The sequence below is a fragment of the Oncorhynchus keta genome, chromosome 3, assembly GCF_023373465.1.
Source record: "Oncorhynchus keta strain PuntledgeMale-10-30-2019 chromosome 3, Oket_V2, whole genome shotgun sequence".
Lineage (NCBI taxonomy): Eukaryota > Metazoa > Chordata > Actinopteri > Salmoniformes > Salmonidae > Oncorhynchus > Oncorhynchus keta.
In genome coordinates, this window is record NC_068423.1 from 10,167,252 (window position 1) to 10,189,651 (window position 22,400).

Genomic DNA, 22,400 nt, shown 5'->3' on the forward strand with positions numbered 1-22,400 from the left:
ACTTAACATAAATGTATGCATTAAGGTGTCAAAACGAATGTCAACATGAATAAATGCATTTCTATAGCAGGTACCTACAAACAAATTTCACAAACATTTCTAAGTTAATTTCATTATAGTTACATGTGTTACATGTATTTATAAGTGCAGGTTTTCCATTATAACATGCAGCACAATCAAACCAAGAATATTGATACAATTTTCCCAGATACAGGAATGCAGTGGCTTCTGATGCACTGCCTGTCCCCCTATCTTCCCAACAATAGAGAGCAAGAGATGTTCTACTCTGGGTAACAAGTGTGCTGTGCCCTCACAATTAACCAATGTAGTACCTTGCCAAAATGTTACTGTACATTTGTTTTAACTTAACTATCAGACAATTTGCATAATTAATGCTGCCTCCATGTGTAAGAATGTAACAGACATGGCAGACCACTTGGAGGTTTGGAGCATGTTGGAGCCACAGAAAAGAGAGTAAATTGCAGAAAAAGTTAGTGTAGTTTATTTATAGTGAAATAATAAGCACTCATACAGTAGCTCTATAATCTTCTCTTGGTCTCCTTAATCTCTCTATGTGAAGGAGTTGCTTTTAACACTGGTTATCTAGACCCCATCTTAGCATTTCCAAACTAATCTAGTTGTCTTTATCCCATTCTCTCTCACAGAAGTGTCAGGTCAATTGTTCTTCTACTTGAGTACCGGCACCTCTTATATTGGTGTTTATATTGGCTCCAAATATAAAGAGTGAGTACTGACTCCTATTTTAATCCACTTCAAGCACCACATATGGCTGCTTTCTCACCCCACAACAATGTCTTCTCATCCAACCAATTATCCCTCCTGCCCCCCCTTGTTCTCTCTCTCTTTCTCCTCCTTGCTCTCCAATAACATGTATGTGTACGCTAAATATCAAAGTGGACATGCAGACCTCTTCTAAAAAATAATTGAATTTCAGTGAGATCTTTCAAATTTGGCCTCATCATATTACAGTCATGTTGAGGAAGTGAGGAACTGTTATTTTATAAATGATAATAAAAAGCAATATTGAAACAAATGCCTTTCCATGGAGTCCATTATTATGTCATAGTAGCCAATCGTGTTATTCTTTGAGGAATATTCTGACTGGCACAGATTTCATACATATGGTTAGATACCAAAGCAAGGGTTCATGTGTTGTATTGTTTTTTAGGGGGGTGGAAGATCATATTTCATAGCTTGGATTCTTGATCGAGCGATGGATTGGCGGGGTTTGGGAGCCTCAGCTCTGTGGGCAAGCCCTGTCTCCAGACCCAGCAGTCTACGCAGCCGTGTGATCTCCTGCTTGTACCTGTAGAGGGACAACGCTCATCTAAACACCCTTTACACAGACTCTAGTAATCTATCCTTAAATCCAGATGTCAGTACCCTGCCACTTTGTTAAGTAGTGCACTTAATGAAGTCAGTAGCTATGGGAGAATATGTCAGGTACATTTATGAGATCTGAGTATCAAAACAGAATAGACAATACAGACATCATGTCTTTATGAATTTGTTATGTCCTTTTAGTAACTAGACAGCTCCAAAATGGGTGTTGTTACCTTCCCAGGTGCTTGTCAACATACTCCTGCAGCTCTAACAGCTGCTCCTCGGCAACTGTAGCCCTGGTGATGAGCTGGGCACGCTCCCTCTCATGGCCCTCCTGTTTGGACAACAGGAATGTTTCCATTTCAACTTAACTCAGGTCATAAAAACAGATTATTTTGTTGTAGAGTTATAACAATTTGATTCTTAGAAGAGAAGTTAATACGGGAAGGTTAAGCAGTGGACTCATATCTCTGATTTGTATAAGTAGAGGGGTATGTTATTACCTGAGTAGAGTTGGTGATCTCCCGTAGCTGTTTCCTAATATCAGTCCAGGCCTCTTCAGATATCTGCCCTGATTTTCCAGAACTGTACAAGGTTAGAGCATTATTTATGGTCTACTTCATTCATACATTTGATTATCATTTTATGTCATTTTAAAAGATATTACTCACTCCTGAAAGTTGACTGTTTGAATAGGTCTAGTGACGACAGCCACCTAAAAAAAGGTACAAATCAATGAATGATCAAGAGTAATTTCAAAATTTGACTGAGCAACAACAACAATTAAACAACAAACCCCCCATAAAATGCAACATTCAGCCTATATTTAGGAACGTGACAAAAGACAAAACACAATAAACATGGTCTAGAATACTCAGTCTAAAATCAGTCTTGTCAATATAACTACAGGCTTCTGAGCCTCTCGGAGCTGGCCCTCCAGCCTGGCCTTGTCCTGGCGTAGGAGCTGGAGCTCCCTTTCCGACTCTCCCCTCAGCTCACTGGGCTCCAGGCTGAAGTGGGCCTCAGGGGGGCCGGGGTCCAAGCCACTCTCTGGCTGGGACAGGACCTGTTCCCTCTGCACCCTGACACACATACAGAGGAAACAGAGCTGGCTGAAGGTGTTTGGCATTGTGAAGTCATAGTCACAGTTTATGAAGAGTGATAGTATGAAAAAATGATAGAGGAGATAGAAAGTCAAGGGAAAGACAAGGTATTAGAGAACTGTCTGTCCGGTCTGGCTGTCTGACCGGATTCTCTGGACGCCTCCGATAGCTAAACAACCATACCTTCTGTGCATGTGCTAGTTCGGCTGCAATGAGGTGGAACAGGCTACTCTGGTGAATTGCAATGATGTGCTGTATATCAATTTGTTTGGTGTTGCATGATCATTGAGAAGCAAATGAGGTATTTTGCCCCAATGCAATGTGTAGACAGAGCTAGGCTACATGTTGCATGTGATGTTGTCATATAGGCTAAATGGGTATGGTTTCACATTTAGGATAAGGATATTGTAAAACATTGTCTGCATCCAGCTTATGCTTGTGCTACTGCAATATTCTTAGTTAAGATGATACTTTTTTATTGTCACTGGTGGATGTGTTGTCTCACAACTCTACCCATACACTCTGTCCACAAGCATTCTGTTGATCGCAGAACGAGGGAGAGATCATTTTGTTGTTTTGCAAAGTTTTGAAAGTCTATTGAAAAAGTTGTGTTACTAACTATCTACCTTTTGAGTTTGGTGGCCGCAATGCGGTTGGCATCAGTTGCTGGGACCACTATTATTCATCTGTCCACATATCCTGCCGACCAAGACTGGGTCTAAGGAGCTGCTTGGCGTAGCAGCTAATCTAGTTGCTACGTAGCAGCTAATCTAGAGTTTTCTTGAGGGCTTGAACGCAGCCTGCAATGCGGTTAGCTATTGTGGCTGGGACCTCTGATTGTCCCGGGCTTGTGGCTGTCTGGATCCCTGCTGTTTGTTGTTGTTGTTTCCTATCTTCCCTGCAACCTGCCCTGTCTGGAACTGCGAGGAATAACAGCGTAACCTACGTTGCTACATTGACAAAGACCAAAGCCGGCTGGAGTACCATTGAGGACAGTGGTGTCTCTCTATCACAAGTGAAGAATCTTTTAAATGAACAAAAATTATTTTACAAGCAGTTGGTACAACAAGAAAACAGCTTCAAGTGTGGTGTACAAATACTGATGGTGTCAACTAATAAAATAATGGACGACCTGACCAGAGAGGTCCAGGACCTGAAGAACAGCTTGCAGTTCTCCCAGGGTTAGCTCAATGAGTTTAAATAGGAAAATGGCAAGATGACAGCAATCTTTATGTCATTAAGAGAGGACAGCCATTCTGTATGATAATCCATGATAACAATGACAAAGAATCAAGGCGGAACAACATGGTTGTGGACAGAATTGCAGAATCGCCACGAGACCTGGAAAAACCACCACCGGCCCAGGTGACAGGCCCAGGCCGACATTGGTAATAATAATAATAATAATAATAATATATGCCATTTAGCAGACGCTTTTATCCAAAGCGACTTACAGTCATGTGTGCATACATTCTACGTATGGGTGGTCCCGGGAATCGAACCCACTACCCTGGCGTTACAAGCGCCATGCTCTACCAACTGTGCTACAGAAGGACCAAGTTCCTGAGGTTAAAGGACAAGGTAGTTGTTCTGGAAAGACCCAAGAACTTGAGAGGAATGTACATCTTCCTCAACGAAGACTATCCTGAAGCTGTGTGCCAGAAGAGGAAATAACTTATCCCAGCCATGAAAGCTGCAAGAGCGCATGGGGACATTGCTTACATTCGCTATGACAGGCTCACTGTCCACCCTCCATCCCAAAAGCATGGAAGGGATGAGAGAGCCTAAGAGTTCATAGCTTCACCCACACAGCACACACACACAACTGATTAATGGACTGTTGAATTTATATATTTTTCTCGTGCTTTGTTTGGTCTTTTCCATATTATGTCTCATTGATAAACTACCCAGGAAAGGGCTGAAAATAGCCCATATTTTAAAAGATGAAATCAATAACTTGAAAACATGAATATATTAGTCACTCACTTAGATAATTAATTTGTTGATACAGCAGTAGCAGTACAAGGATATAACGTCTATAGAAGAGACAGGAATGCTTATGGGGGAGGTGTTGCTGTATAGATTCAGAGCCAAATCCCTGTACTGCTAACAGACAATCTTATGTAAAGTGTTATTGAAGTGTTGTGGTTGCAGGTTCACCTGGCACATCTAAAGCCTTTTCATTTGGGGTGTTGCTATAGGCCACCAGGTGCTAACAGTTAGTATCTAAATAATGTGTGAAATACTTTATAGTGTATGTTATGTAAACATAGAGGTCTTCTTTCTTGGGGACCTGAATATTGACTGGTTTTCATCAAGCTGTCCGCTCAGTAGGAAACTTCTCACTGTAACCAGTGCCTGTTATCTGGTTCAGGTTATTAACTTCTCATGGGTACCGTCCCAACTGGCCAACATCCGGTGAAATTGCAAAACGCCAAATTCAAAATAGAGAAATACTCATAATAAACATTCAAAACATACAAGTGTTATACATCGGCTTAAAGATTAACTTCTTGTTAATCCAGCTGCCGTGTCAGATCTCAAAAAGGCTTTACGGCCGAAAGCATACCATGCGATTATCTGAGGACAGTGCCGCGCTTACAAAAGCATACAAACATTTTCCAGCCAAGTAGAAGAGTCACAAAAGTCAGAAATAGCGATAAAATTAATCACTTACCTTTGATGATCTTCATATGGTTGCACTAACAAGACTCCCTGTTACACAATACATGTTTGTTTTGTTTGAAAAAGTCCCTATTCATGTACTATAAACTCAGTTTTGTTGGCGCGTTTTGTTCAGTAATCCACTGGCCCCAGGGAGGTCAAAACATACAGACGAATACCTCCTAATAGTACCGGTAAAGTTTGTCTAAAACAAAGAATGTTTATAATTAATCCTCATGTTGTCTATTGTCTAAATAATCAATAATATTTCAATAGCAATTTCAAAAGAAAGGTAAAACAACGAACGGCGCGCTCATGATCACGCCCAATCCAGCTCTGCATACTTCCTCTGTCCACTGACCAAAAGGTATTTTTACTCGTCGTTTTTCAAAATACAAGCCTGAAAGCATATCTAAAGACTGTTGACATCTAGTTGAAGTCATAGGAATTACAATCTGGGCCCTAACCCATAACATAGTCAATAGGCATTCAATGGAAAACAACTCACATAAAAAAATCCCACTTCCTGGATGGATTTTCCTCGGGTTTTCGCCTGCCATATGAGTTCTGTTATACTCACAGACATTATTTTAACAGTTTCAGAAACTTCAGAGTGTTTTCTATCCAATACTACCATACATATGCATATTCTAGCTTCTGGGCCTGAGTAACAGGCAGTTTACTTTGGGCACGTTTGTCATCCAAACTTCAAAATACTGCCCCATACCCAAGAGAGGTTAATCAACATACCAATACATACGGTACACTACAGAAACAAGATCATCAAAAAATATTGATCACATTTTTACTAATACTGTAGATGTCACGTCTACTCCCGCTCCTCCTCTCTGGCGCTCATTGTCGACAGTTTACTCATTATTATGCACACCTGACACCATCATTACACATATATGCACCTCATTAAATTCACTCCCTGTACTTGCTTCCCAATTATTAACGTTACAGAATAACGCCTTGCCAAAGGGAAGCAACAGGGATATATTCTTTTTTTTTACTGGTGACATCGTGTCCCAGGGTGGCTGCCGAAGCAACTGGGGTTGCCTCGTTGGGCTTGACAGGTTCCCGCGCCTTGACCGGCTCGACAGGTTCCCGTGCCTCAGCAGAAGCGATTGGCCCACTCCTGGTCCTCGGGACCGTTCCTTTGGTTGGTGTCCTGCAGCTAGAGCCACTCATAGGGGAGGGAGACTGTCACGTCTACTCCTACTCCTCCTCTCTAGCGCTCGTTGTCGCCAGTTTATTCATTATTACGCACAGCTGTCACCATCGTTATGTGCACCTGTGCCTCATGAGACTTACCTGGACTCCATCACCTTCCTGATTACCTTCCCTATATGTGGCACTCCCTTTGATTCTTTCCTCAGGCATTATTGTTTCTGTTTATATGTTTAAATGTTTGTACGCTACTCGTGTTTGTTTTGTTTATTAAATTCACTCCCTGAACTTGCTTCCTGATTATTAGTGTGCATACTGTATTACACTAAAGCTGTATTGGACACCCATTAGATGCAGTGATCACAATATAGTGGCTATATCCAGGAAAGCCAAAGTGCCAAAAGCTTGGCCTAAAATAGTGAATAAGAAACCATACAAAATATTTAGTTGTGACTTAGTAGAATATGTAAAATAATATTTGTTAGTCTGTGATTAATAAAGAGCACCAGACACTGCACTTGATGGTTTTATGAAATTGCTTCTTCCAATTATTGATAAACATGCACCTGTTAAGAAACTGACTGTTAGAACTGTTAACGCTCCATGGATTGATGAAAATCTGTATTGAAAATCTGGTTGAAAGATGGGGCAAAAGGAGTGGCTAATAAGTCTGGCTGCACATCTGACTTACTGCAATTTGAGAAATGATGTGACTAAACTCAACAAAAAGAAGAAGAAAATGTATTATGAAGCCAAGATCAATGACATACAGAATGATGGAGAAAAAAAACTTGAGTACTTTAAATTAAATTATGGTCAGAAAGACAAATTCAACTCCATCTTTCATCGAATCAGATGGCTTATTCATCACAAAACCATTTGATGTTGTTCTCTCTCTGTGGGTCTAACCCCAAGAAGTTCTGGAAAAAGATTAAAGACCTGGAGAATAAACGCTCTTCCTCAGAGCTTCCCATGTCCCTTAATGTGGTTGTTACTGACAAGAAGCACATGGCTAAGCTCTTTAAAATCATCACTTCATTAAGTCAGGATTCCTATTTGACTCAGCCATGCCTCCTTGCCCGTCCAACATTTCCTCATCTCCCACACCTTCTAATGCGACTAGCCCCGATGCTCCTCCCTCTTTTTCCCCTGCCCCACTACAAAGTTTCTCCCTGCAGGTGGACACTGAGTCCGGGGTGCTAAAGGAGCTACTTAAACTTGACCCCAAAAAACATCTAGGTCAGATGGTTTAGACCCTTCTTTAAGGTTGCTTCCCCTATAAATTGCCAAGCCTGTCTCTCCTATCTGGGGAGGTTCCCATTGCTTGGAAGGCAGCCACAGTTAGTCCTTTATTTAAAGGGGAGATCAAGCTGATCCTAACTGTTATAGGCCTATTTCTATTTTGCCCTGTTTATCAAAAGTGTTGAAAAAACTTGTCAATCAACTGACTGGCTTTCTTGATGTCTATAGTATTCTCTCTGGTATTCAATCTGGTTTCCGCTCAGGTTGTGGATGTGTCACTGCAATCTTAAAAGGTCCTCAATGATGTCACCATTGCCCTTGATTCTAAGCAATGTTGTGCTACTATTTTTATTTACTTGGCCAAAGCTTTTGATACAGTAGACCATTTCTTTCTTGTGGGCTGGCTAAGGAGTAGTGGTGTCTCTGAGGGGTCTTTGGCCTGATTTGCTAACTACCTCTCTCAAAGAGTGCAGTGTATAAAGTCAGAAAATCTGCTGTCTCAGCCACTGCCTGTCACCAAAGGTATGCCCCAAGGCTCGATCCTAGGCCCCACGCTCTTCTCAATTTACATCAACAACATAGCTCAGGCAGTAGGAAGCTCTCTCATCCATTTATATGCAGATGATACAGTCTTATACTCAACTGGCCTCTCCCCAGAATTTGTGTTAAACGCTACAACAAAGCATTCTTAGTGTCCAACAAGCTTTCTCTGCCCTTGACCTTGTTCTGAAAACCTCCAAAACAAAGGTCATGTGGTTTGGTAAGAAGAATGCCCCTCTCCTCACAGGTGTGATTACTACTTCTGAGGGTTTAAAGCTTGAAGTAGTCACCTCATACAAGTACTTGGGAGTATGGCTAGATGGCGCACTGTCCTTCTTTCAGCACATCAAAGCTGCAGACTAAAGTAAAATCTAGACTTGGTTTCCTCTATCATAATCACTTCTCTTTCACCCCAGTTGCCAAACTAACCCTGATTCAGATGACCATCCTACCCATGCTAGATTATGGAGACGTAATTTATAGATAGGCAAGTAAGGCGCTCTAGCGGCTAGACGTTCTTTACCATTCAGCCATCAGATTTGCAACCAATGCTTTTTATAGGACACATCACTATACTCCTATGTAAACTGGTCATCTCTGTATACCTGTGGTCCTTCTGTAGCTCAGTTGGTAGAGCATGGCACTTGTAACGCCAGGGTAGTGGGTTCGATCCCCGGGACCACCCATACGTAGAATGTATGCACACATGACTGTAAGTCGCTTTGGATAAAAGCGTCTGCTAAATGGCATATATTATTATTATTATTATTATTATTACCCTGCGCAAGACCCACTGGTTGTTGCTTACTTATAAAACCCTCTTAGGCCTCACTCCTCCCTATCAGGGAAATCTACTGCAGCCCTTATCCTCCACATACAACACCCATTCTGCCAGTCACATTCTGTTAAAAGGTCCCCAAAATGCACACATCCCTGGATCTCTTGTCTTTTCAGTTTGCTGCAGCTAGCGACTGGAACGAGCTGCAACAAACACTCAAACTGGACAGTTTTATCTCAATCTCTTCATTCAAAGACTCAATCATGGACACTCTTACTGACAATTGTGGCTGCTTTGCGTGATGTATTGTTGTCTCTACCTTCTTGCCCTTTGAGATGTTGTCTGTGCCCAACAATGTTTGTACCCTGTTTTGTGCTGCTACCATGTTGTTGTCATGTTGTGTTGCTACCATGCTGTGTTCGTCTTAGGTCGTCTTAGGTCTCTATGTAGTGTTGTCTCTCTTGTCATGATGTGTGTTTTGTCCTATATTTTTATTTTATTGATTTTTATTCCCAGCCCCCATCTCCGCAGGAGGCCTTTAGGTAGGCCGTCATTGTAAAAAATGATTTGTTCTTAACTGACTTGCCTAGTTAAATAAAGGTTACATGTTTTTAAAAATGACAAGCCTCCTGGCATTGACAACTTAGATGGAAAGATACTGAGGCTGGTAGCTGACTCTATAGCCACTCCTATCTGTCACATCTTTAATCTGAGCCTAGAGGAAAGTCTTTGTCCTCAGGCCTGGAAGGAAAGCAAAGTCATTCTGCTCCCCAAGAATGTTAAAGCAGCCTTTACTGATTCTAACAGCAGACCTATCAGCTTGCTGCCAGCTCTTAGCAAACTGTTGGAAAAAATGGTGTTAGACCAAATACAATGCAATTTCTCTGTAAACAAATTAACAAACAGACTTTCAGCATGCTTATAGAGAAGGGCACCCAATGTGTACTGCACTGACACAAATGACTGATTGTTTAAAAGAAATTGATAAGAAGATTGTGGTAGCTGTACTGTTAGATTTCAGTGCAGCCTTTAATATTATTGACCATTATCTTGTTGTCGTTCAAATCACTGCAGGGTTTTTTCAGCTTTTTAGAAATGTGTGCATTAAAAAAACACATGCACAGAACATGATAGGTTTGTTTAGCTCTGGGGAAGAGGCATCCTGGGGGGCGGGAGTGGAACAGGGTGGTTAGATCCGGTCAGGCAGCATCGGCCAATAGAGAACGACTACGGAGCGATGGGTTGGGGGTCAAGTTTCCTAATAACACACACAAACCTAACCAAGGATGACAGGACCATCCATGCGGTATACACATTGAGTAAATCACAGAAATACAACATGGAGGGCATGAGAGGGGCTAACCTGTATGCACTAAGCAGGGCTTGGTGGCTCTTAGTGAGCCTCTGCAGTCTCTTCTTGTAGGAGCGTGCGGCAGAGGCTAGCTGCTCCTCTCTAGCCCTGTAGGAGGAGCGCACCTCTTGGAGCATGCTGTCCACGAAGCCCCTCAACTTCACCCTCTCTGGGGGGCCCTTCACACCCCTCCCCTCTGCCAGACCATCCACATACTCCTGGAGACAAGAGGCAAAGACCAAAATAGATTCCACAGCATGGGTGGTGTGGGTTCCCTTTGATAACTGTGGTGTGGTAGGAGTTGGGGACTAGTGGTAGTGGGTTAGGAAGGACGTGGGGTAGGAAAATGGGGATCTTTCTGTCTGTACATGTCTACGCTGAGAATCCCGGCATCTGTTTGACTGTGCATAATGTATGTGTGTCTTAGTGTGTACTCACAGCTAGGTCCTGTAGGTAGCATCCCAGTCTGGCACGGTACTCCTCATTCAGTTCCTTCACCTGCATTTGTAGCTTAGAGTTCTCTTCCTCCACCTCCTTCAGCTGGCTCTGAGAGCTCAACATGGCCTGAATAGGAACACACACACACACACACACACACACACACACACACACACACACACACACACACACACACACACACACACACACACACACACACACACACACACACACACACACACACACACACACACACACACACACACACACACACACACAAAATGAATTCCAATTTTTACAGAGCAAGTTACAGATTCAGATTGATTAATGGCAAATCCAAAGACAATTATGGTATAAAACAATAATTTGGGTAGACCAGACACATGTGATGCGCTCTTTCGTACCGCACTCTGTTCGGCTCGTTTCTGCTGGGTATCGCGGATGGCTCTCTTGTTCTCTTGTTGCTCCTTGCCCATCGCCACCCTGAAGACCCATCATAGAAGAAAAAACATGTCAGAGACCACATACCAGACGAGACCCCATCACAAAAAATAATCCCAAATTGTAGCCACATTGAAACAGAAACCAGATCAAACAGAATATTACAAAGCAGACATGGGCTACAGTGAACAGCCTGAGACAAGTTAGAGAAGTTGATGACTGAAAAATGAAGGATAATGACAAGATACCTTGTTTCCTCAATCACTACTGTTTATAGTAGCTACTGAGAGGCTACTGCAGGTCCATGGTTTTGATGTAAAGACATGTGAGACTAGACTAGTGTCTCTCTACTCACACTTTCTCCTCTAGTCTGTGCTGCTGCTCTTCATAGCTCTTCTTCATCTGCTCCAGCATGTCTTTGATCACATCCTGGTTCCCAAGCAGCTATGTCAGACATAAAAAAAAAAGGATGTGAATATTGACTGGCTATCAGAGTCATATATTGTAGCAGGCTCAAGGGGGTGGGGTTTCTTCGTCACCAAGTTCAATAACCAAACATGCACACGAAGCACAACTAGAATACAAATGGAGAATTTATTAGGAAGATTTGCACACTGTGGGAAAGGGGGGAATTTAGTAACCAGTTCACAGTCCACAATCCGTTCTTGTTGTCTGTTCCATTCTTCAGGGGTAATCCTAAAACTCGGGTCCTCAGCCAAACTGGTTCGGTACACAGTGGGGGTAATCACACAGATCATTCGCTCTTCTCTCACACTCCCTATAGCACATGTTTCCCTCTCAGTCCTCCTCCTATTTGTGCAGCCAAATTACTCTTTTATCCCCAAGCACTCCATGGCTTAATGAACCACAGGCTTGCCTCGTTGGGGCAGGAAGTCCATATAAGTTTCGGGGGTGAGGCAATCACCAGCCCCCTCACCTCTCACTACCATCTGCCACAATATATAGAGAGTTGGGCCAATGCGGTTTCTCTCAGTGTTCCGAGAGTGTCACTTTCTCCTCCATAGCTGTTGATAAGTGATCATTGACGCTTCTGTGTTGTGTTGTTAATTTTTGATCGTTTTCTAAACCTATGAAGATGTCCAGTGAAAGCAGATATGTTGACACCACAACACAGTACAGACTTAGATACACATTATTCCAAATGTTAATCAATAAAAATGTATTTTGCTTGTTTATAGCTGGTCATTTCATAGGGAATTGTCAGAGGCGCTTTCGTATTGTTACATCAAAATGTAGAGAATAAAGGCGCTAACATGGCAGCCATTTTGAAACCTGGCCGAGCTCTATATATATAATGGCTCTGTTGACTATTTATGATAAACTGATCAGATGTGAAACTGTTGGGCATTATTCAGTTTTCACTTACATAATAACACACTTGCACTCAGTTCCATTAGGTTCAAAGTATTACTGACACTCATACATTACTTGTTGTGTTCAAATATATACTCACACTCTTCTCCATAGATTTACGTTCTTGGTCCAACATAGCCAGGTCCTCTGGCTGTGATAAGAGAAAAACACATTTGAGCAATGAGGAAGTTATATAGCCACATTGGTATTACACCAGAAGTTATTGTGGAAATTGTGGAAATGAACCAAAGCTCCCTCTCACCATTATTCTATTGTGAAACATACGGCTGACCAGCGCCCGCACCCTGTCCAGCTCCTGAGCAGTCTGCCCATAGACACCACCCTCTGTAGAGGCCCTAACACGCTGCTGCTGTTCCTCTGTCTGCCTGAAGAGGTCATCACGAGCCTGGGCCAGCCCAAGCAGCTCAGCGCTCAGCTCGTCATTCTGGACCACCTCCTTATCGTGGGCCTCAGTCAGAGCCAGGTAGTTCCTCTTCAGGGTCATGTATTCCTCTGTGAGATCACTTCCTGTCCTCTCTGCCACCTGTAGGCGGGCGGTGACAGACTGGAGCTCCCTGCAGAGCCTGTCCCTCTCCATCTCCATCTCCACCACCACCCCTTCCTGGGATAGGATCTGAGGAGGGAAGGGTGAGATGGGTGAGATACTAGAGTACTATCTGTGCATCAGGGTTGGGATCATTTCTATTAAGGTGAGTAATGACTATGTAGGGCCCAGGTGGGTAAAGTAGGGCCCAGAGGTCTGTAATGACTATGTAATACATATTAATTTGAGCATCACCTTTATTTTCAGGTCAAAAATGTCCTTTTCATACTGCTCCCTCACTTTGTTGGTCTGTATATGTACCTCGACAAGCTCCTTGGATATCTGACGGATAACGGGATATAAAAGGATAATATTTCAGTTAACAAAAAGACAAGAGGTCTGTCTACATCCTACATAAGTGATTGATAGATATCCAAATACAATGTGGTCTCATATATCCTACCTTCAGTTTCTCCTCTTCGCTTGAGACCAGTTTGGAAGAGAGGTCAGTCTTGGAGGCTGCAAGATAGCCCAACCTGCTCTCAAGGTAGCCTAGTTTGGTAAAATGGCTTTCATTTTTGTCACGGAGCTGGACCTAAATTGGTTGTATATTTGTAAACAATGAAGACTTTGTTTTATACATTTTTCAGGAACACAAGCCATAGGCCTACTGAAGATATTAAAGCTTGATGCAACTATAAGGTCACCTTGAAGGTTCATGTTTAAAGGTTGACCAAAATAGGCCAGTTTAAAAGGATTGTCAAAGTAAATGACTTACATTTTCATCTGTCAAACAACGAATTTTGTCCTGTAGTTCATTTAAAGACGAACGGTTGTCCCTTACGTCCATGTTTCTAATAGCAAACAAATGAATTATCCCAAGTTCCAGAGTTAGGAGAACGTTTCTTGTATCTACAACATTGGTTGTTGCCATGGACCCTAAACTTGCACCTGGCCGAAATAGACGACATTAAAAACAGTTTTTCGACGAATAGGAGCTATATTTATCAAATGTATTGGATTGTATGTATTTGTTAATGTTTTAGATTTTTTATTTATTTTGTCTCAAATAGTTCAAAGCTCACAGCCTGAGAAACTCTTGAGCACAAGCCGGGTCTCAGGACACGGTGGCTCGAGTCGCGCAATGACAGTTGGAACAGCTGATTCAAAATTTCACTCGCCGCTCCATCTGAATTGTTTACCTGTCCTTGAAAATACACTTGTTTTTAACTTCCAAAAGTTTTCCAGAAATGTCTGAGCGTCGGGGTAGCATTATGAAGGGGATTCGCAAAGATAGCCATACTGACAGGCTCCGAGAGTCAACCATGGACATTGAAATGCATGACGACGACGACTCCCACCCTGTGAAACGAGGGTCTTCAGTTTGGAAATCAGGGTTCAAAGGGAAACTAGCCAACACCTACAGGTTGGGACCAAAGCAGAAGTTTCTTCCCCATTTGATTCAGAGGAAAGGCGAGGAGTTGATGAACCAAGCATTCGGTGAGCTGGCCTACGACCACGACAACTGTCGAGATGTGGCTGATAAAGTGGCTGCAGATGTCCTGGCGTTCTGCAAAGAGCAAGTGTTCGACCGCTACAGATACGTGGCCAGGGTGGTCGTCGGCGAAAAGAAAGGCCAGACAGTGAAGATAGCAAGCCGTACCCTGTGGGATGATGAAAAGGACAACTTTCTAACTCTCAACTTTGAGAACAGACACCTTTTCGCCGTTGGCATGGTTTTTGCCATTTATTTCGAGTGACAATGGGCAATGTGATAGGCAGATGGCAATTTATCTCTACCTGCCAATAAATGAATGAGATGTCAAGTTTTTGTGAATACATTTTTTTTGTAGACAAAATAAAACAACAGTATCAGTGACCATCTGTGTGTTTCTGACGTGTGTATGTGGGTTTGTTGGCATCACCCAAGAAAGGTATAAACATTTTATTTAAAAATGGTAAAATACTGTACAGATTACTTTGCAAAATATCTCAAAGATTTCAATTTAACTCACAGAAATGTACAAAACACTATCAATACACACGACACAAAACACATTCAGTTGAAATGTACAAACTCTGACCACAAATACAAAATGCATTTCAGGTAAAGAAAACATTGGTGTTTCAATTTCAGGACGGTTTAGGTCCAAGATGCACACAACTTTCAGATCCAAAGGCGGCTTTATTTTGTGTTGAAAGAGAACATTCTGCATGAGGCAAAATTAGCTAAACGGCATCAGCAGAACAAATATTGTATAGTTGTGCAAGGTACAGCAATGTATTTTTCCTTTCTGTCAAATGGAAGTAAAGGCTTATTAGTGTAAAAAATATCTGAAATCCAACTATTTGTATGGTAAATATATTTTGAATTTCATCTACCATAAATATACTCTGTGTGTATACTGAGTGATCCATCGGGTGTAGCATTATACACTGCACTGAGTATACTATCCATCCTCTTGGAGGGTGCAACGTGTTAGGTTTTTAACCCTGTATGAAAGGGCCATAGAATCAGGCCACCTTGTCTTTCTAGTCCTAGTTTAGAAGTCTGTGGCTTTAGTGAGGCGTTCTTTATTCCTGTTTTGCAGGGCTGCAGTAAATGCAAGCTTTTGTCCCAGCCTAGGACTCTGATTCAACTAATCAACTGCTCATCAAGACCGTGATAAGCTGAATCAGGTTAGACAGCTGTGGGTTACAACAACACCGTGCACACCCTCTTGCCCCACAAGACCAGGGTTGTGTCCCAGCCCTCAGTCCCCTTGGTGGGACACCAGGGCTTCGTCCTCTTCCACCTCGTCTTCCTCTCCCCCGCTGTCGCGTCGGTCTCCCCTGCCTGAGAGCTGCCTCCGGCCCAGGGGTACACCCACTGCCCTCTGCAGGGCATCCAGGCTGCCCTGGCTCACGTAGTAGCTGATGTTCAGAGAGGGCAGCAGCTTCTGCAGATCCTCCAGCTTGCGGTAGGCCTGCCGAGCCGAGAATATGGACTGAGAATTAGGATGCTCACCGCTGTATGTATAGGTCTATAAATATTGTATCCAGCTACATGAATTCACGATGACAGTGACGACAATGGTAATGACGACAAGCAAGATCAAGATGAAAAGGAGGCTGAAAATGTTGATGTTCATGATAATGATGGTGTACACTAGTATCACTAGACACTCACCACCTGGAAGCTGCCCCGCTGACAGTGATGCTCCACCAGGAAGCCGTATGCATCTCCTATCCTGACAGCAGGGTCCAGGTCTGGCTCTTCTAGCAGGGCTTCGCACAGATGCACCGCCTCCCCTGGGTCCTCCTCATACAACCTACAGGGACAGGGGATGGACAGACAGGATCACACATCAAATCTCCCTTCGGTGAGATCCACAAAATATCCTCTCCATAACTACTCTACTTGTATCAAGACAAACCTAAAATCAGAGGATCGTGGCATTTATAATAAAAGAGCCTTGTAGCAGTGACTGCCACTCAACATATGACTAAAAGAAAGTGAAACAAAGAGAGAGAGAGAGAGAGAGAGAGAGACAGAAATAGAGATTAATAGACCGACAAAATAGAGAGAGTGCAGTGTTCTTACCTGCGTGCCTGGACAAACCTCTTGACCAGAGTGATCTTGTGCTGCAGCTCAGCCATGCGAGCCTCGTGTTCGTCTGGGCTGTGGCCCTTAGCTTTAGAAAGGCACTTATAGGCCTCCGTCAGAGCACCCAGTGCCTTCTCATAGTTCTGGTAATCATCTATCTCCACCTAAAAGAGGTAAACAGATTCACACATTCACCCTCAATATTGAAGTACATTAGAGATTAGGCTTATGAGACAAAGTTATGAATCTGTTAGCATTACCCGAATTACCATGCATAATGTTACTAGTTTATAAATACTCATATAACAAACGTTGGAATAACTGTACTATAAATTGTCATTGTAATATATGGCCAATACATAATTTATTACCAGACTGAAGTTAAAACTAATAAACATGTAGAACCTTTTCAAGAACTTTCAATATTATGAAGTAGTTCCCTACCTGGGCACAAGCTTCATAGAAGCCAGCTAGCAGGTCCAGAGCCCTGCCTTTGGAGTAGAAGCTAATAATGTTCTTCATGATTTCCGGATCTTTCCGCCAGTCCAGAGACTGCAAGTAGTTGGCGGCCATGATGTAGATCTCCTTCTGACGTGACACGCCAGCGAAGAACACTATCTTCTCTGTGTCCCCTGATTTCAGGAGCGCCCGCATGGCCTGTGAAACAGAAGGGAGATGTGTTTGGAGTCACTTTTTAGAAAAGCCGCAACAAGGGAGTTTAAGTACTGCATCAACAGACATGGACCAAACTTGAGCGACAATTATAGTGTAACATTGTATTTAATGCTTGTAACTAACATCCACACCTGCCTAAAGACAAAGGTAAAGCAGAAAATACAACACTGAAAATATATAACATAAATCTATATAACTACAAGTTACTATGATAATGGTGTCTTAATGAGTACTGTTTAATAGTATGTGTGCAAGTGGGGTGCATCTCAGTTGCTTAAATCCGATTTCTCAGATCATAGCAGATGAAGGATAGAGGAAATGAAGAAAAACAAGAGGAGGAAATAAAAATGCCACTTCAGACTACTGAGATGCACCCCAGACCCCAGTCTCTTCACTTTTAGCTTGTTGCCAGCCTGTGTGTATTTCTTGGTGGCTAGGTGGTAGTTGCCCTGGCGCATGCAGCAGTCAGCTATTCTCTCCAGCAGCTCTTTGCGGGCCTCCTCTGAGAGGTCTTTGGACTCCTTGGTCACGGTCATACTCTCAGCCAGGTCCTCGGTGATGGTCAGGCTCTGGTCCAGACACAGCTGCAGGGCCTCGTGGTACTGGGGTTGAACACACACACATTTATAGACAAAAGACATGTACTGATCATGAGCAATGATAGCATAAGTTCGCACACACTTACAACACAGACACACCAGTTATGTACATGATATGTGAACGGGGGGGGTCATACTATACTAATTTTACTATTTGATTTGGAATTTTAGGACCCCTTCAAGGTATAATTTTTTTGTGTTCTTTATTATTTGATAAAATATAGAATTTTGCCTTTAGCCCAGAGAAACAGATTGATTAACACATCCATAAATGGCAAATAAATAAATAAATAAAACAAGGTTTTGAAGTGTTTGTCCTATATATTAGGTGATAAGAAAGCTCAAGAAATATACAGTGCCTTGCGAAAGTATTCGGCCCCCTTGAACTTTGCAACCTTTTGCCACATTTCAGGCTTCAAACATAAAGATATAAAACTGTATTTTTTTGTGAAGAATCAACAACAAGTGGGACACAATCATGAAGTGGAACGACATTTATTGGATATTTCAAACTTTTTTAACAAATCAAAAACTGAAAAATTGGGCGTGCAAAATTATTCAGCCCCTTTCAGTGCAGCAAACTCTCTCCAGAAGTTCAGTGAGGATCTCTGAATGATCCAATGTTGACCTAAATGACTAATGATGATCAATACAATCCACCTGTGTGTAATCAAGTCTCTGTATAAATGCACCTGCACTGTGATAGTCTCAGAGGTCCGTTAAAAGCGCAGAGAGCATCATGAAGAACAAGGAACACACCAGACAGGTCCGAGATACTGTTGTGAAGAAGTTTACAGCTGGATTTGGATACAAAAAGATTTCCCAAGCTTTAAACATCCCAAGGAGCACTGTGCAAGCGATAATATTGAAATGGAAGGAATATCAGACCACTGCAAATCTACCAAGACCTGGCCGTCCCTCTAAACTTTCAGCTCATACAAGGAGAAGACTGATCAGAGATGCAGCCAAGAGGCCCATGATCACTCTGGATGAACTGCAGAGATCTACAGCTGAGGTGGGAGACTCTGTCCATAGGACAACAATCAGTCGTATATTGCACAAATCTGGCCTTTATGGAAGAGTGGCAAGAAGAAAGCCATTTCTTAAAGATATCCATAAAAAGTGTCTTTTAAAGTTTGCCACAAGCCACCTGGGAGACACACCAAACATGTGGAAGAAGGTGCTCTGGTCAGATGAAACCAAAATTGAACTTTTTGGCAACAATGCAAAACGTTATGTTTGGCGTAAAAGCAACACCCTGAACACACCATCCCCACTGTCAAACATGGTGGTGGCAGCATCATGGTTTGGGCCTGCTTTTCTTCAGCAGGGACAGGGAAGATGGTTAAAATTGATGGGAAGTTGGATGGAGCCAAATACAGGTCCATTCTGGAAGAAAACCTGATGGAGTCTGCAAAAGACCTGAGACTGGGACGGAGATTTGTCTTCCAAAAAGACAATGATCCAAAACATAAAGCAAAATCAACAATGGAATGGTTCAAAAATAAACATATCCAGGTGTTTGAATGGCAAAGTCAAAGTCCAGACCTGAATCCAATCGAGAATCTGTGGAAAGAACTGAAAACTGCTGTTCACAAATGCTCTCCATCCAACCTCACTGAGCTCGAGCTGTTTTGCAAGGAGGAATGGAAAAAAATGTCAGTCTCTCGATGTGCAAAACTGATAGAGACATACCCCAAGCGACTTACAGCTGTAATCGCAGCAAAAGGTGGCGCTACAAAGTATTAACTTAAGGGGGCTGAATAATTTTGCACGCCCAATTTTTCAGTTTTTGATTTGTTAAAAAAGTTTGAAATATCCAATAAATGTCGTTCCACTTCATGATTGTGTCCCACTTGTTGTTGATTCTTCACAAAAAAAGACAGTTTTATATCTTTATGTTTGACGCCTGAAATGTGGCAAAAGGTCGCAAAGTTCAAGGGGGCCGAATACTTGCACTGTATATATATATATATATATATATATATATATATAACATCTCTTATAGTATATATTTTTTATAGTATATATTTTTTAAATTAAACTGAACTCTCATTTTAATGTGGTGAAACTATTCCTTTTTAAATATATATATTTTTAAAGAAACATTGTACATCCAATAGTATAATCATAGAGTAAAAGAAGGTGAGCTGGTTCTGCTCTTTTGTGGTAGAAAACTGAGCGGGTCGAGCATAACACGGCAACCCTGTTACCCATAGATAGACCGGTTAAAAATGTTTTAACAATTACATTTTTTTGTGAAGCTTGCACTCATCTGCCACTCCCTGTTGCACACAACAAACTTCCATTCCACCTGTCACATGGGGATTTATGGTTTATTTAAGAACAAATCATCAACCCCGTTATGGTCAACCCTGTTACTTTATTTGGCACTTATTAATAGGCACTTATTAATATAGTCATCATTTCATTTAACCTCAATGTATTATTATTTTTTGTAATTTTATTAAGTTGAACATTTGCTCTTCATGACATGAATGTAAATATTAAGAGAAATCAAACTTTTGTTGGACCAAGTTACACTTCTCAAAAGGCCCCGAATTGGTGGAACAACCCGAGCGCGGTTTATAAGACATACAAGGCAGGGGTAAAGTACCTTCTTGGCGGCCACAAGCAGCTCCACAGCCTTCTCATACTGGCCGTGTTTGATGAAGAAGTCAGAGCAGCGGGCCAGCAGGGCCGGGTCAGATGTCTCATCCAGGTCCTCTGCTATGAGTTGCAGTGCAGCGAACTGTTCTGTAGCAAAGGCCACCTCCAGAGCCTTGGAGAAATGACCAGCCTGAAAAAAATAGAGAGACAGAGATCCATGTGTGAGAGAAACATCAGAGACAGTATTATCATGTGTGCAAGTGTGTGGGTTTGTGGGCATACTGAAGCATCAATGGACTTGGAAGGCAATGTGTTCCTGTACAAATATCAGTGAGCTAATGCCCCCTTGTGGCACAATAAAGAATGCATTACCTCCTACTGTATGCATTAAGCCAGGGGGAAGAACAGGGAGCTCAGAGGTAAAATACTAACCTTGTGGTAGAGCATGACAGCACGGTCCATATGAGAACCCTTCTCCTCGTAATAACAGGCAGCCTCCATCATGTCCTCTGGGTTACTGAGGAGAGCCAGGTTCATCAGCTGGTCATCCAGACCATTCTCCTGAACACAAAACACAACACAAGTCATCCAATGGCCCACAGACAATACAGCACTGGATTAGAAGCGCATCCATAGCCTCAATAATGCAAACAGCGTTCTGAAATAAATAAGAAACAATATAATCCATCTGTAATACATCTTTCATATAATAATTATATATAGGTAGGTAATTAATTTATTGCTATGGCCAGTGGGACAGGTGAATGGAGAAGGTCTAAATTGTGATTGAGGTCCATTTGTTACCTTGCAGAGGCGGATGGCGTTGTTGTAGGCCTGAGCTCGTGTGTAGAAGTGGACAGACTGTTTGATCTCCTCCTGACTCTCATATTGCCGGGCTAGGTGGTACGAGGCAGCACGGTTCCCCGTCTCATTGGCTATCTCCGACGCCTGTGAAAAAAATAGTATTCTCATTGGATATTTACCTCACGGTTAGGTTGTGTTTTCATATGTAGGTATTTAACAATCCTTATGAGTAGAAACAGTCCCCTTCTCAAAATATTTAATTGCCACAAATGTGTGCTAATGTCATAAATGTTCCCCCCTGGTACAAATGTGTGTTACCTTCTGAATGTTCCCCAGGTAGCAGTGCACGCGGACCAGAGAGAGGAAGTCCTGTGCATATTCGTAGTAGCGTAGTGCTGACTCCATGTCTGACTGGCTCTCCAGATACTGAGCCCACCACTTATAGATATTTCTGGGTCAGAGAAAACTGCATGTCAAATACTCAACAATATTCATATGTCTGTATTTATACTTTTTTATTTTTTAAAAACTGAATACACTTTAAAATCATTAAAAGTCGTAGTCAGTGGTAAATAGAGAGTCTGCATTGAGGACAGAGTAAAACTAACTCCACCATTCCCAGACTTACTTGTCCTTCATTTTGTTGACGTAGATCTCCAGAGACAGTGCATCATCTAGGAGCATCCGGGGTACCTCGAACCGGTGGGTGTCAGACTTCTCAAAGCTAAAACAGACAGAACTGTGAGGAAGTACACAGCTGAGGGTACAGTGCATTCGGAAAAGTTCAGACCCCTTGACTTTTTCCACATTTTGTTACGTTAAAGCCTTATTCTAAAATTGATTCAATTTTTTTTTCTCCCCTCATCAATCTACACACAATACCCCATAATGACAAATAAACACTTTTTTTTGAAATTTTAGGACATTTATTACAAATAAAAACTGAAATATTAAACATTCATAATTACTCAGCCCCTTACTCAGTACTTTGTTGAAGCACCTTTGGCAGCGATTACAGCCTCGAATCTTCTTGGGTATGATGCTATAAGCTTGGCACACCTGTATTTGGGGAGTTTCTCCCAATATTCTCTGCAAATCCTCTCAAGCTCTGTCAGGTTGGATGGGGAACATTGC

At 42.2% G+C, this 22,400-nt stretch overlaps 2 protein-coding genes across 2 annotated transcripts in view; both read right to left on the reverse strand.

Moving 5' to 3' along the window:
* Window positions 1–479: 479 nt before the first annotated feature.
* ccdc78 (coiled-coil domain containing 78) lies at window positions 480–14,324 on the reverse strand. Its single transcript, XM_035748182.2, has 15 exons — window positions 14,195–14,324; window positions 13,771–13,846; window positions 13,456–13,587; window positions 13,248–13,334; window positions 12,711–13,082; window positions 12,549–12,599; window positions 11,430–11,518; window positions 11,038–11,116; window positions 10,634–10,759; window positions 10,208–10,413; window positions 2,252–2,426; window positions 2,016–2,059; window positions 1,848–1,929; window positions 1,578–1,678; window positions 480–1,327 (listed from the first exon to the last, which is right to left on the reverse strand). The coding sequence occupies exons 1-15, from the start codon at window positions 14,317–14,319 to the stop codon at window positions 1,186–1,188; spliced, it is 1,887 nt and encodes a 628-aa protein (XP_035604075.2). The 5' UTR covers window positions 14,320–14,324; the 3' UTR covers window positions 480–1,185.
* A 598-nt stretch (window positions 14,325–14,922) lies between these two features.
* ift140 (intraflagellar transport 140 homolog (Chlamydomonas)) overlaps window positions 14,923–22,400 on the reverse strand; it is a 57,738-nt gene continuing 50,260 nt past the window's right edge. Inside the window, exons 21-30 of the mRNA XM_035748173.2 lie at window positions 21,895–21,990; window positions 21,585–21,717; window positions 21,267–21,410; window positions 20,895–21,023; window positions 20,470–20,652; window positions 17,649–17,855; window positions 17,023–17,235; window positions 16,576–16,742; window positions 16,162–16,303; window positions 14,923–15,958 (exon numbers count right to left, since the gene is read on the reverse strand). Of these exons, the coding sequence (XP_035604066.1) occupies window positions 15,746–15,958; window positions 16,162–16,303; window positions 16,576–16,742; window positions 17,023–17,235; window positions 17,649–17,855; window positions 20,470–20,652; window positions 20,895–21,023; window positions 21,267–21,410; window positions 21,585–21,717; window positions 21,895–21,990 (1,627 nt within the window). The 3' untranslated portion in view covers window positions 14,923–15,745. The remainder of the gene's footprint in view (window positions 15,959–16,161; window positions 16,304–16,575; window positions 16,743–17,022; window positions 17,236–17,648; window positions 17,856–20,469; window positions 20,653–20,894; window positions 21,024–21,266; window positions 21,411–21,584; window positions 21,718–21,894; window positions 21,991–22,400) is intronic.

Coding starts and splice junctions, on each gene's coding strand:
- ccdc78 (XM_035748182.2), bottom strand. CDS start 14,319: ATGGTTGACTCTCGGAGCCTGTCAGTATGGCTATCTTTGCGAATCCCC. Junction 10,760..11,037: donor AACGAGCCGAACAGAGTGCG/GTACGAAAGAGC, acceptor GTTCCTATTCAG/GCCATGTTGAGCTCTCAGAG. Junction 1,328..1,577: donor GTTGACAAGCACCTGGGAAG/GTAACAACACCC, acceptor GTCCCTCTACAG/GTACAAGCAGGAGATCACAC.